At 43.9% G+C, this 13,666-nt stretch overlaps 1 protein-coding gene across 6 annotated transcripts in view; it reads right to left on the bottom strand.

The window, feature by feature from the left end:
- Window positions 1-13,666, bottom strand: part of tjp1a (tight junction protein 1a) — a 162,767-nt gene that overhangs the window by 33,892 nt on the left and 115,209 nt on the right. For 5 of the 6 annotated variants that reach the window (XM_078199854.1, XM_078199857.1, XM_078199858.1 and 2 more), the window contains exons 15-20: window positions 13,501-13,596; window positions 10,556-10,638; window positions 10,251-10,461; window positions 6,296-6,396; window positions 3,539-3,880; window positions 5-271 (exon numbers count right to left, since the gene is read on the bottom strand). In XM_078199854.1, the coding sequence (XP_078055980.1) occupies window positions 5-271; window positions 3,539-3,880; window positions 6,296-6,396; window positions 10,251-10,461; window positions 10,556-10,638; window positions 13,501-13,596 (1,100 nt within the window). The remainder of the gene's footprint in view (window positions 1-4; window positions 272-3,538; window positions 3,881-6,295; window positions 6,397-10,250; window positions 10,462-10,555; window positions 10,639-13,500; window positions 13,597-13,666) is intronic. The other variant, XM_078199859.1, reaches the window with a different exon arrangement.

Below are 13,666 nucleotides of genomic sequence, written 5' to 3'. Positions count from 1 at the left end.
GTACCTTTGTTGGTTCTGCAGTTCGAGTTGCTGTTGGTTCTGGATCTCTCAGCCTCTCAGGACTGACAGAATGAATGACACGAGGAGGTTCAGGGCTGGGTTTGCTGTAGGGGTCGATCTGGGGCTCAGGGTTGCGGTGGGGAGGAGGGGCGATCTCCTCCAGTCTCACACTGTGATCTACTGTGGTATTGACTGCAGAGGGCACGGTCACCACAGGAATGGATTCAGGTTGCTGGGATGAATTGGGGGCAGCTGGAGGAATATCTGCTTTCTGTGAAATGTCCAAGATAAAATTAAATAGTTTCATATAACTTTTATCTACAAGATGTATCATCGGCAAAATAGAAGTTGATTTAACTTTCAAACAGTTCTTGATAAGTAATTATTTAATCATAACAGGCTTATTAGTTTAAACTGAAAATACTTTAACAATGGAAATTAATTCCCTACTGTAAAATTCATATCCAAGTTTCCACAAACTCATCATCCAATAATTTCAAAATTAGCTTCTTTGTAAAAGTATAAATTTATTTTTAACACTATTATGTTTTTAAAAATTGCATTTTAAAGATGAGAACTGATAATGAAATGTCCATTGGAAAAGATATAAATTCATTCTCTTCAGTCGGAGATATCAGGAGGGTTGTGGGAAATAGGAACTGACAGGCACACTGGGTCTGCTATTTCAACGGTCGGGTCAAAGTGTACGTGACATTGTGAAGGAAACTTTAAGGCATTGAAACTAACTTGTAAAATAGCACCAATCTCTGGAATGTGACTTGTGCACTTTACTTCCAATCTCTGGTTATTGAGTACAGATATTGGGGACAGCTCCTCCATTTATATAATAAGTGCAGCTGGTCTTAACCCAAAGATCATAGACTCACATCTACAACGCCATCAGTTCCCAGATGATCAGATGCCTTGCATCAATTTTAATCGATAGAGGGTGCCTATTAATCAGCTGTTGGACACCTACAGTCTGGAACTTAGCCAGGAAAGTGGCACCTTCACATTGATACTTAGTGGCTTTCTGTTGGGAAGCCTATTCATTATTGATACAGTACAATGGTCAGTCATTAGTGCCTCTCCCATGTCAGGACTTTAATTTGTGCACAGTACTGTACCATGCCATCAATTTTTTTAAAAGTACAATTGAGGGTTATAGTTATGGTATGAGTTTTATATCCAGAAGTATAATGAATTTTTATATCAAATGGCTGTTTGTTCTGGGTTGAATATTGTGTGTTTTATAGTTTCTTCATGCAGAAAAATCTTTATTAAAGGTTTCCTTTTTAAAATTTCAATGAATTGGCCAGCTAAAGACTTACAGAATAATCTGTAGTGTTCAGTCTACTGTCAGGAGTTTCTGACTGAATTATAAGCAGCCAAAAGGGCAAAAACGAGGGCATATAATACTGTAAAAGTTAGTGGCAGCGTGGAGGATTGGGAGAACTTCAAACGCCAACAAAAGGTGACTAAATACAATATCAAAACGCTAAAATGGGCTATGAAAGGAAGCGAGTGGAAAACATAAACACTGACACCAAATGTTTCTATAAGTATATAAAGAGGAAGAAAATAGTGGAGTAGATGTTGGCCCTTTAGAGGATGGAAATGGTGGGATAATAATGGGAAACTCAGATGGCAGAGGCACTAAACCAATCTCTGTATTCACAGTAGAAGAAAATAATTCTGTCCCAAAAACTGCAGTTAAACTGTAACTTGGTGCAATTACCATAACCAGGGAGAAGGTACTCAGTAAACTGAAGAGTTTAAAAGTAGACAATTCCCTGGGATCTGATGGCCTACACCCGAGGGTGTTAAAGGAGGTGACAGCAGAGATATTGGATACATTAATGATATTCCAAAATTCCCTGGGTTCTGGAGAGGTACTGGTGGACTGGAAACATGCTAATGTCACACCCTTATTCAAGAAAAGAAAGGGGCAAAAAGTGGGAAACTACACACCAGTCAGCTTGCCCTCTGCGATGGGAAAGTTGCTGGAGTCGATTATTAAGGAGGTGGTGACTGAGCATCTGGAAAAGCAAAGCTTAATTCACCAGTGTCAGCACGGTTTTGTGAAAGGCAAGTCCTGTTTGACAAACCTGCTAGAATTCTTTGAGGGTGTAACCAGCAAGGTAGATAACAGGGATCCTGTGGATGTGAACTATCTGGAGTTCCTGAAGGCATTTGATAAGGTGTCACACAAGAGACTGATCTAGAAGGCTAGATCCCAAGGGTTTGGGGGTAGAGTTGTGGCTTGGAATGAGGATTGGCTGACTGATAGAAAGCAGTAGGCTGTGATAAATGGGTCCTTCTCCAGTTGGCAATCTGTAACTAGTGGGGTCCCCCACAGGATTCAGTTCTAGGACCACAACTATTTACAATCCATATCAATGATCTACAAGCAGGGACAAAGTGTAACATAGCGAAATTTGCTAACAACATGAAAATAGGTGGGAAGCAGAGTGTGATGAGGAGATAAAAAGTTTACAAATGGATATTGACAGGCTTGGGGAATGGGCCAGAATTTGGCAGATGGAGTTTAATGTGGATAAATTAGGTTTTCCATTTTGGTCAGAAAAAGGGCAAATTACTATTTAAATGGGAAACAGATTCAAAAGGTGTCTATGTAGAGGGATCTGGATGTCCTGTACATGAGTCTCAGAAAGTGAGTATGCAGGTGCAGAATGTTATAAGGAAGGCAAATGGAATCTTGGCATTTATTGCAACGGGTCTAGAGTATAAAAGTAGAGAAGTGTTGTTACAATTGTATAAGGTATTGGTGAGACCACACTTGGAGTATTGTATTCAGTTTTGGTCACCTTCGAGGAAGGATGTGGTGGCACTGGAAGAGGTTCAGAAGAGGTTCACTAGATTGATTCCAGGTTTGAAGGGACTGTCGTACGAGGAGCATTTGAGTAGCTTGGGCTTGTACTCACTGGAATATAGAAGAGTGAGGGGGATTTGATTGAGGTATATAAAATACACAATGGGATCGATAAAGTAAATGTTAACCAAATGTTCCGCCTTCTAGAACATATAGGTCATAGGTATAGAGTAAGAGCGGGGAGGTTCAAGACAGAGATAAAGAGAAGCTACTTCTCACAGAGGGTTGTGAATCTATGGAACTCACTGCCCCAGAGTGCAGTGGATGCAGAATCAATCGATGGATTCAGGAAAGAGATAGATAAATATTTGATTAAAAGCGGGATAAAAGAGGTATAGGGAAAAGATAGGGAAGTGGAGTTAGGATGAGATGGAGATCAGGCACGATCATATAGAAATACGGAATGGGCTCGAAGGGCTGAATTGCCTACTCTCACTCCTAATTCCCATGTCCATTTTTCCCCTTACGCCTCTGAAGCTTCCAGGGATGGTTTTCTATTTTAAAGGTCGAATGTAAATGAAATCGTTGACTTTCCAAGAAAAAACAGGAAAACAATAAGCTTTGGCTTTAGCACAGTACATTGAAATTCAAACAGACATTTAATAACATGCAAATCCAACTGCTTTGATCATGGGCTGAACTTACCAGTTGATTAGGTAAAGGCTTACAGACAGGAGAATTCACTCTCTGCACTTGTACTGGATAGGAAGGGAATGCCGGGGTCATCGATTCTGGGTGCATCATTGACGAATCTTCTCTTACAGGTTCTGAAGACCTGGTTATGGCAGATTCCGTAGGACCAATATCATCATTAAGAGTTTCATCCAATTCTTGGTCAGTGTAGGCACCACCTTCAGTGTCAGTGTCATCATAATCTGAAGTGTGTCTACTGTCTGTGCTGTACATAGAGTACTCACTGCCTGGAGCAGAGAGGTATGACAAACGATCATCATGCAAGTCAAGGTCATCCTCTGCTGTACCATCGGCCTACAAGAACAACATGCCGCCAAATCATACAACTGCACAAATAATACTCACCAGTTAAACAAAGTATTTTACCGAAGGTTGTTAACCAACTAGATCATTCTGAATGTGAAGAGCATTTTACAAAGTCAACTCTGCTGACCTTCCTTTCCATAACTTCTGAAGGAGAGCATCCATCTTGGAGAGGCAAAGTTTGATCAGGGATAGTCAGCATGGCTTCGTCAGAGGGAGGTCATGCCTAACAAATTTAATTGAATTTTCTGAGGAGGTTGCCAGGTGTGTAGACAAGGGTAGCGCAGTCGATGTAAGATGGATGTATGGATTTCAGCAAAGCCTTTGACAAGGTCCCACATGGGAGACTTGTAAAGAAGGTAAATTCACATGGGATACAGGGTAATTTGATAAGGTGGATTCAAAATTGGCTCAGTTGTAGGACAGAGGGTGAAGGCAGAAGGCTGCTTTAGTGACTGGAAACCAGTGTACAGTGCCGTCCAATAGGGATCTGTGTTGGACCCTCCTTTTATTTGTTTTTTTAATATATAAATGACATTGATGACTATGTGGGGGGGGGGGGGGGGGGCAGCATTAGTAAGTTTGCAGTTGACACAAAGATTGGACGGTGGTTAACAGTGAGACGGAGTGTCTTGGGCTACAAGAAGATATAGACGGAATGGTCAAATGGGCAGATAAGTGGCAGATGGGATTTAACCCTGAAAAGTGAGAGATAATACACTTTGGAAGGAGTAATTTGACAAGGAAGTATTCAATGAATGGTACGATACTAGGAAGTTCCGTGGAACAAGGGGACCTTGGCATGTTTGTTCACAGATCTCTGAAAGTGGAAGAGCATGTTAGGAGGGTGGTGAAAAAGGCATATGGGACACTTGCCTTTACCAGTCGAGGCACAGATTACAAAAGCAGGGAAGTCATGTTTGAGTATAGACCTTTGGTGAGGCCACAGCTAGAGTACTGTGTGCAGTTCTGGTCGCCACATTATTGGAAGGATGTGGAGGGGGTGCAGAGGGGATTTACCAGGATGCTGCCCGGGATGGAACATTTAAGTTACCAAGAGAGGTTGGATAGGCTTGGGTTGTTTTCGTTGGGAGCAGAGAAGATTGAGAGGTGACCTGATCGAGGTGTACAAGATTATGAGAGACATGGACAGAGTGGATAAGGAGCAGCTATTTCCCTTAGTTGAAGGGTCAGTCACGAGGGGACTGACCCTTCAACTAAGTTCAAGGTGAGGGGCAGAGGTTTAGGGGGGGGGGGATGTGAGGAAAAACCTTTTTACTCAGAGTGGTGACAGTTTGGAATATTATGCCTGGCAGTGTGGTAGAGGCGGGTTGCCTCACATCCTTTAAAAAGTACCTGGATGAGTACTTAGCACATCATAACATTCAAGGTATGGGCCAAGTGCTGGCAGATGGGATTAGTGGGAGTTCAGGTGTTTCTAACGTGTCGGTGCGGACTTGATGGGCTGAAGGGCCTCTTCTGTGCTGTATAGAATCATAGAAATCATAGAAACCCTACAGTACAGAAAGAGGCCATTCGGCCCATCGAGTCTGCACCGACCGCAATCCCAGCCAGGCCCTACCCCCATATCCCTACATATTTACCCGCTAATCCCTCTAATCTACACATCCCAGGACACTAAGGAGCAATTTTAGCATGGCCAATCAACCTAACCCGCACATCTTTGGACTGTGGGAGGAAACCGGAGCACCCGGAGGAAACCCACGCAGACAGTATGATTCTATTATTCCATGATAATTACTTCTCGTGAAGGTAGCAAACTTGGCTAGGACCATGGCGAGTGGGAAATAGTAATAACCTTCAGACACAATGTTCAAGTAACCATTTTTAACAAGCCTGATTCCACAAATTACTTCTTTCCCAAAGGGATCAGTCTGTAATGATCAGGAGTGGGAACACTGGCTGATTTATTCCCCATTGTGGACTAGGACGCAGTTATACGATGCCTGGTCAGCAGTTTTCAAAACTTGGAACTTACCTGCATGGCTCAAGATCTACCCAGTCATCAATTTTACTTCTAAATAATATAAACATGAACAGACAGATTTCCTGTGGCTGCTTTCATTTTCAGGAATGCTTCCAAGAGTTCATAGTGGTTCACAGGTTTCGAGCACCAATTGGTCCAACAATCCCTCGGTTTGTGTGGAGGGTGCAGTTGCAGCAATTTCTTCATGTTACAGCATTGTTGTGAATATGTAGGAAGAATATTAGCTGCTTCCTACAATCGGGGAGAGGGAAGCCACATAGCCCTCCCTGGCAGGAGCTCTATAGGTACAGGCAATGGAACAGTGTGTATCTCCTCAGGGCATTATATAGTGGGGAAGAGGAGAAAACAAAATATTGAAGTGTAGTTTGGCTCAAGTTATAATAAAATTTGCATCCTACCTTGCCCTCTGACACCCAAACTAACTGGCTCTGTTGCTGCTGAACAGATTCTTTCAGTGCTCCATACCAGCCTTCATTCATTGAATTCAAATTGATGTTCGCTGCAACAGGAAAGTTATGACACTTGTTAGAACGTCAGTTACAACTTTTTATTCATGCTCCCTGCAAAAGACAGATTCCACAGGCACTTGCTACATCATGAAGGTGACCACATGTACAAGAAATATGCGACAGTGTTACATCAAGGTGAGTAATGCCTCCTGCTTCTGTCAGGGTGCATATTAGAAATGCCATACCCACTGTGTCCTTCAGATCTTTCCACCAACAGCAAACACCACTGAAAAACCACTTAACTATGGCTAAAATCTATGAAACAAATTTATATGGCAAAGCTTTTCATAAGAAGTGAAAATAGCGACAAAATTCTTAACTTCTCACTGACACTTAACACTCGAACAAAAGGCAATAGATTAATTTTGTTTTGAGCTCACATTGTGGCACTCATGAGCTCCTGACTCACTCGAGCACTATAAATACTTTCCACTGTATGCTAATACATGAGACAATAATAAATCAAATTCAAATAAGTTCAACTTGTGAACTAAAGAACTGGGAACAGCTCGTATGTCTTCTGAGGGGGTTAATGCAACTACTGACTAAAATCTTTAGCCAAAATTGTAATTATGACATGAGCATGTCCAACCAAGAGCAATGGCAAGTAAATGCTCCTTGGGGATGCTGCATCACAAACATGGTCTTTGTTAATATGATCAGTTATTAAACAATCTTGTCTGTTTTCCTAGAGATTTTGATCCTATCCACCTTCGTCTCCTCCAGTTCTTCAGTTACAGGAGCTGCCTTTTGGCAACATCATCCAAAAACATGTCAGGTGTCACATATACAGCTACACAGCAAGCTCTACCTCACCACCACCTCTCTCGACCAATCCATTCCTTCTGATTAGTCACATGGATTGACTCCAGCATTAGATGATCCGTAACTCACTCCAAGTAAAGAATGGGAGCGTAAAAGCCTCAGCTTATCCGCTGCAGAAACATCCATGCCATCATTCCCTCCAAACTGGATTGCTCCAATGCTTTCTTGGTCAGCCTCTAATACTACACCCTCTGGAATCTTTAGCTCATCCAAAGCTCTGCTGCCCAAATCTGAAATTGCACCAAGTTCCTTTCTTCCATCATGTGTGCGCATGCTCAAATACACTAGTTTCTGTCTCCATTTTAAATATTATTGTCTTTCAGGAGTTCTTTGGGGCACTGAATCTCCCCTTGGTGGACAGGGGAGAGGCCGCAGCACTGGAGAAACCAATCGATGTTGAAGAAATTGTTAGAGTGGCCAGAACTATGCTGAGTGGGAAATATCCAGGACCAAATGTCTACCCCCATCGAATTCTACAAAACATTTATGGATAGGTTGGCTCCCCTGCTACTGCGCATGATCAATGAATCATATAAGAACCGCTCTCTCTCGCAGACTTTGAGGCAAGCGACAATTTCGCTTGTCCTTAAAAAGAATAAGGACCCGCAAATCTGCAGCTCTTATAGACCGATCGCATTGCTGAATGTGGATCTCAAACTGATCTCTAAGATTCTGGCCATTCGCTTGGAGGATATTCTTCCCTCTATCATCTTGCCTGACCAGACTGGGTTCATCAAAAATAGACATATGTACTCGAATATTCGGCAGCTGTTTAACATTTTGTATGCGCCTGCCATCTCCAAGCTCCCAGAGATGTGAATCTCGCTGGACGCTGAAAAAGCGTTTGATCGGGTGGAATGGGATTATTTATTTTATGCTCTTGGGAGGTTTGGGTTCGGCTCAAAACTCATCTTCTGAATCAAAATACTGTACTCCGCCCCTCTGGCCTCGGTCTGGACAAACAACATGCATTCAGCTTTTTTCCCTTTGTCCCAGGGGACGAGGAAAGGATGCCCCCTCTCCCCCATTATTTGCTTTTGCTATTGAACCTCTTGCTGTGGCTTTTCGCAACAGCAAACGAGTGGTGGGGATTGGTCGGGAGGGAATCGAGCAGAGAGTATCGCTGTATGCAGACGACCTGCTATTGTATGTTGGCGACCCGTCCAACTCGATTCCCGAAGTCTTATCTATACTAGAAAGGTTTGGTCGTGTTTCGGGGTACAAGCTTAACTTGAATAAGAGTGAGCTCCTTCCTTTGAATGCAGCGGCTCGTGGCCTCCCCCTCCACACCCTGCCTTTCAAGATTGTCACTAGGCAGTTTACTTACTTGGCAGTGCAAGTGACTAGCAAATTTAGTGGGCTCTTTGGAGTTAACTTTGCTCTATTCATGGGGCGGACAGAACAGGACCTCAAACGTTGGTCCATCCTCCTGCTATTGTTAGCGGGTTAATCAATGCGGCGAAGATGAACATATTAGCTAAGTTTTTATATCTCTTTCAGTGCATGGGATCAGAGCATTCCGGGACTTGTATGTGGACAGCGTGTTTGCATCATTCCAGCAGGTGGTGGATAAATTTGTTTTACCTGCAACGCACTTTTTCAGATATTTGCAAATTTGAGACTTTGTGCGTAGGGACGACCCCCAATTTCCAACGCTCCCACCTCGTGCCTCCATTGACATCTTCTTAGTCCCTTCGATTACTACGTATGGTATCATTTCTGTTCTTATTCTCAAATTCTGTCCCAACAAAACTCCTTTCAGTGGTTAAATCTTTTTGGGAACGCGATCTGGCGGGAGGTGTTCTCGGAGGAGGATTGGGACATGGTGCTGCATCGAGTGCACTCCTCCTCAATATGTGCCAAGCTGGGTGTGATACAATGTAAACTCCTTCATAGAGCACACCTAACTAGGTTTAGACTCTCTAGGCACAAGCCCCATTTGTGAACGGTGCCGGCAAGCTCCCGCCACCCTCTTATCTATGTTCTGGGCTTGCCCATCACTGTATAACTACTGGACATCGATATTTGAGACGATTGCGGCAACGCTAGATCGGGACATAAGTGCATCCCCCCAGGCTGCCCTGTTTGGGGTCGTGCCTTTAACTCCGCCGTTGCCGAAATTCCAAGCGGATTTCGTAGCTTTCACTACACTCCTGGCAAGACGACTAATCCTGTTTAGGTGGAAATCAGGTGCACCCCCGCCGCACTTACAGTGGGTGAAGGAGGTGGTAGATACCATTAAGCTGGAGAAGATGAGGTGCACACTACATGGGTTCACTGCTAAGTTCCATAAGACCCGACAACCATTTATAGCGCACGTTGGGACGCTGCAGTTGGAGTCGGGTGAGTAGATACCTGATGGCCCCAGGATCCCGGGTGCTCCCACAGATCCCCCCCACTCCCGCCAATTGATGGACGCGTCCTGGCCCTTTACCCGAGTACACCTGCCCACCCCACCGATGTGTGGGGACCAACCCGAGAACTTTTCCCTCTCACTCTCTTTCTTCTCTCTCCTTCACTGTCTCTCTTTCTTTTCTCTGCTCGCTAGTTTATAGCCTGGGCTGCTTGGGCGCTCAGTTGGTTCTCCAGTAGCGTTCCTCTGTCTTTTTGTTTTTATATTACCACCGTCATTATCGGTGCAATTAGACGGGACTTGGGTGGCGTGGGTGCCGGGGGTACCAGGGGTTTGTCCCCTGGCCATGGGGAGTCCTGTGCCCAGTCGCGTTGGAATGTACATGCGAGTACTGTGTGAATCTGTATGTGTTTGTTTGCAATGTAAAATAAGAAAATTTTCAAGAAACATATCAAAAAATATTATTGTACATTACCTGTGAGGCACTTAAAGATGCCCCGACATTGTGAAAGATGCTACAAATGTAAGGTGTTTTATAACATTTACAATTAGGTATAAAGCTATTCCCAACGCCCAACTAAAATATAAATGCAAATATAAAAACATCAGTTAAACAAAGGTTCAGCAGTATATGCTGCACATTTAGAATTGGTACCCTACACTCACATGTGAAGAGATGCTGATTGTTCTTGCGCAGTTTCAAGGCACGCTCAAACAACTTTCTCGCACTCTTCCGGGACTCCGGGCAGAGTCTTTGGCGCATGGTCTTAACACCTTGTTTGGAATCAGGATTTAGGAAAATTACGATTGGGTACCACTGTGCATAATTCAAACGGTCCACTGCATTTGGAGTGATATCCAGCACTGCATGCTTATCCTAACATAACACAAATACAGAAAGGCATTAATATATACAAAATACATTCCATAGACACAATCAACAGTTGCTCAGACCACAGAAATATTCTTACTCTGTCGATGACTTGTTTGATTGTATGCAGTCGAATAATACCAGAACTGCGTTGATCAGTGCCAGCATCTCTGGGTTCACTCCCTGTGATAGAATAAAGCCATTTCAGAAACAAAACACTAAGTCAAATAGCCAAAGTTAAGTTTAGACTTATTTCTGTTCAACTCCTCTTTACTCTTTAGGATATTGGAGAGCAGAGAACGACCTTCTTCCCTACTGTAACAATTGAGCCTACTGAGTCTGTACCAGCTCTCTGCAAGTGCAAATCAGCTTGTCCCACTTCCTCACCCTTCCCCGTCTCCCTGCAAATTTATCTTCAGGTGCCTATTCAATCCCCTTCTGAAAGACATAATTGAATCTGGTTCCTCCACCCTCTTAAGCAGTGCATTCCAGATGCTAATCAGATAAAAAACCTAACCTGGAGAATTTTAGTTCTGAGGAAAGCACCAGGGACCCGGGTTCGATTCCAGCCTTGGGTGACTGTGTGGCGTTTGCACATTCCCCCCGCCGTGTCTGCATGGGTTTCCTCTGGGTGCTCAGGTTTCCTCCCACAGTTCGAAGATGTACAGGTTAGGTGGATTGACCGTGCTAAAGTGCCTATTAGTGCAGGGGGGTTAGCAGGGTAAATAGGTGGGTTTATGGGGATAGGACCTGGATGGGATTGTTGTCGGTGGAGGCTTGATGGGCTGAATGGCCTCCTTCTGCATTTTGTAGGGATTCCATGATTTTACTTACATATTTTGACGGAAGGAAGAATCAAGGTGTCATCCTAATAGGGACCATTCCTGGCAGCTGACAGATTGGCAGGAAACTGTGTGCAGGTCTCCAGCTCAATGATGGCAGCTCTGCTCAGCTATGACAGCCTGAACTATGAAATTCAATGCCAATGTTCACATGAACAATGGGTGCTTGAGTGAGGAATCAGAGGATTGCCATTACTTAAAGAACCGCTCCCCAGCACCAATCATTACCATGAACTATAGATAAAGATTCACTGCCCATGAGGGTGATGGAAACAGAAACAATTAATGATTTCAGAAGAAAATTGGATGGGCACTTGAAAGAATTAAATTTGCAGAGCTACAGGGACTGAATCATAGAAACCCTACAGTGCAGAAGGAGGCCATTCGGCCCATCGAGTCTGCACCGACCACAATCCCACCCAGGCCCTATCCCCACATATTTTACCCACTAATCCCTCTAACCTACGCATCCCAGGACTCTAAGGGGCAATTTTTAACCTGGCCAATCAACCTAACCCGCACATCTTTGGACTGTGGGAGGAAACCGGAGCACCCGGAGGAAACCCACGCAGACACGAGGAGAATGTGCAAACTCCACACAGACAGTGACCCGAGCCGGGAATCGAACCCGGGACCCTGGAGCTGTGAAGCAGCAGTGCTAACCACTGTGCTACCGTGCCGCCGTGAATGGGACTGATGGGATTGCTCTGCAGAAAGCCAGCATGCCGGCCAAATGGCCTTCTGTGCTGTAAATAGTGTCATAGAGGTTTACAGAATGGAAACAGGCCCTTTGGCCCAACTTGTCAATGCCGCCCTTTTTTTAAAAAACCCTTAAGCTAATCCCAATTGCCCGCATTTGGCCCATATCTCTCTATACCCATGTAACTATCTAACTGCTTTTCAAAAGACAAAATTGTACCCGCCTCTACTACTACCTCTGGCAGCTTGTTCCAGACACTCACCACCCTGTGTGAAAAAATTGCCTCTCTGGACACTTTCGTATCTCTCCCCTCTCATCTTAAATCTACGCCCTCTAGTTTTAGACTCCCCTACCTTTGGGAAAAGATATTATCTAGCTGATCTGTGCCCCTCATTATTTTATAGACCTCTATAAGATCACCCCTCAGCCTCCTACGCTCCAGAGAAAAAAGTCCCAGTCTATCCAGCCTCTCCTTATAACTCAACCCATCAAGTCCCGGTAGCATTCTAGTAAATCTTTTCTGCACTCTTTCTAGTTTAATAATATCCTTTCTGTAATAGGATGACCAGAATTGCACACATTATTCCAAGTGTGGCCTTACCAATGTCTTGTACAACTTCAACAAGACATTCCAACTCCTGTATTCAATGTTCTGACCGATGAAACCAAGCATACCGAATGCCTTCTTCACCACTCTGTCCACCTGTGACTCCACTTTCAAGGAGCTATGAACATGTACCACTAGATCTCTTTGTTCTGTAACCCTCCCCAACACCCGACCATTAACTGAGTAAGTCCTACCCTGGTTCAATTTACCAAAATGCATCACCTCGCATTTGTTGAAATTAAACTCCATCTGCCATTCGTCAGTCCACTGGCCCAATTGATCAAGATCCCATTGCAATTGGAGATAACTTTCTTCACTGTCCACTATGCCACCAATCTTAGTGTCTGCAAACTTACTAACCATGCCTCCTATATTCTCACCCAAATCATTAATATAAATGACAAACAATAGTGGACCCAGCACTGATCCCTGAGGCACACCGCTGATCACAGGCCTCCAGTTTGAAAAACAACTCTCTACAACCACCTTCTGGCTTTCGTCAAGAAGCCAATTTTGTATTAATTTAGATACCTCACCCTGGATCCCGTGAGATTTAACCTTATGCAACAACCTACCATGCGGTACCTTGTCAAAGGCCTTGCTAAAGTCCATGTAGACAACATCAACTGCACTGCCCTCATCTACCTTCTTGGTTGCCCCTTCAGAAAACTCCATCAAATTTGTGAGACATGATTTTCCACTCACAAAGCCATGCTGACTGTCCCTAATCAGTACTTGTCTCTCTAAACGCCTGTAGATCCTGTCTCTCAAAATACCTTCCAACAATTCATCTACCACAGATGTGAGGCTCACTGGCCTGTAGTTCCCATGCTTTTTGCTGCAGCCCTTTTTAAACAAAAGCACAACAAATGACCAAAGAAGAATGGGAATCTTACTTGCAATTTCATAGAAATCTGACTCTTCCCGTGCAAGCTTCTCTCGAGCAATATCAGCAAGAGGCCCGAAGATGACCACTGGCCTCAGGAAACCAGCTTTAAAAAAAGACAACACAAAATTGTCAAAAGCAGTACTCTGCTCATACATTAAAAAAGCATCCACACT

This window comes from Mustelus asterias, chromosome 29 (assembly GCF_964213995.1).
Source record: "Mustelus asterias chromosome 29, sMusAst1.hap1.1, whole genome shotgun sequence".
NCBI lineage: Eukaryota > Metazoa > Chordata > Chondrichthyes > Carcharhiniformes > Triakidae > Mustelus > Mustelus asterias.
The sequence above is the reverse complement of the archived record's forward strand: the minus strand, read 5'-3'. Positions and strand labels throughout refer to the sequence as shown.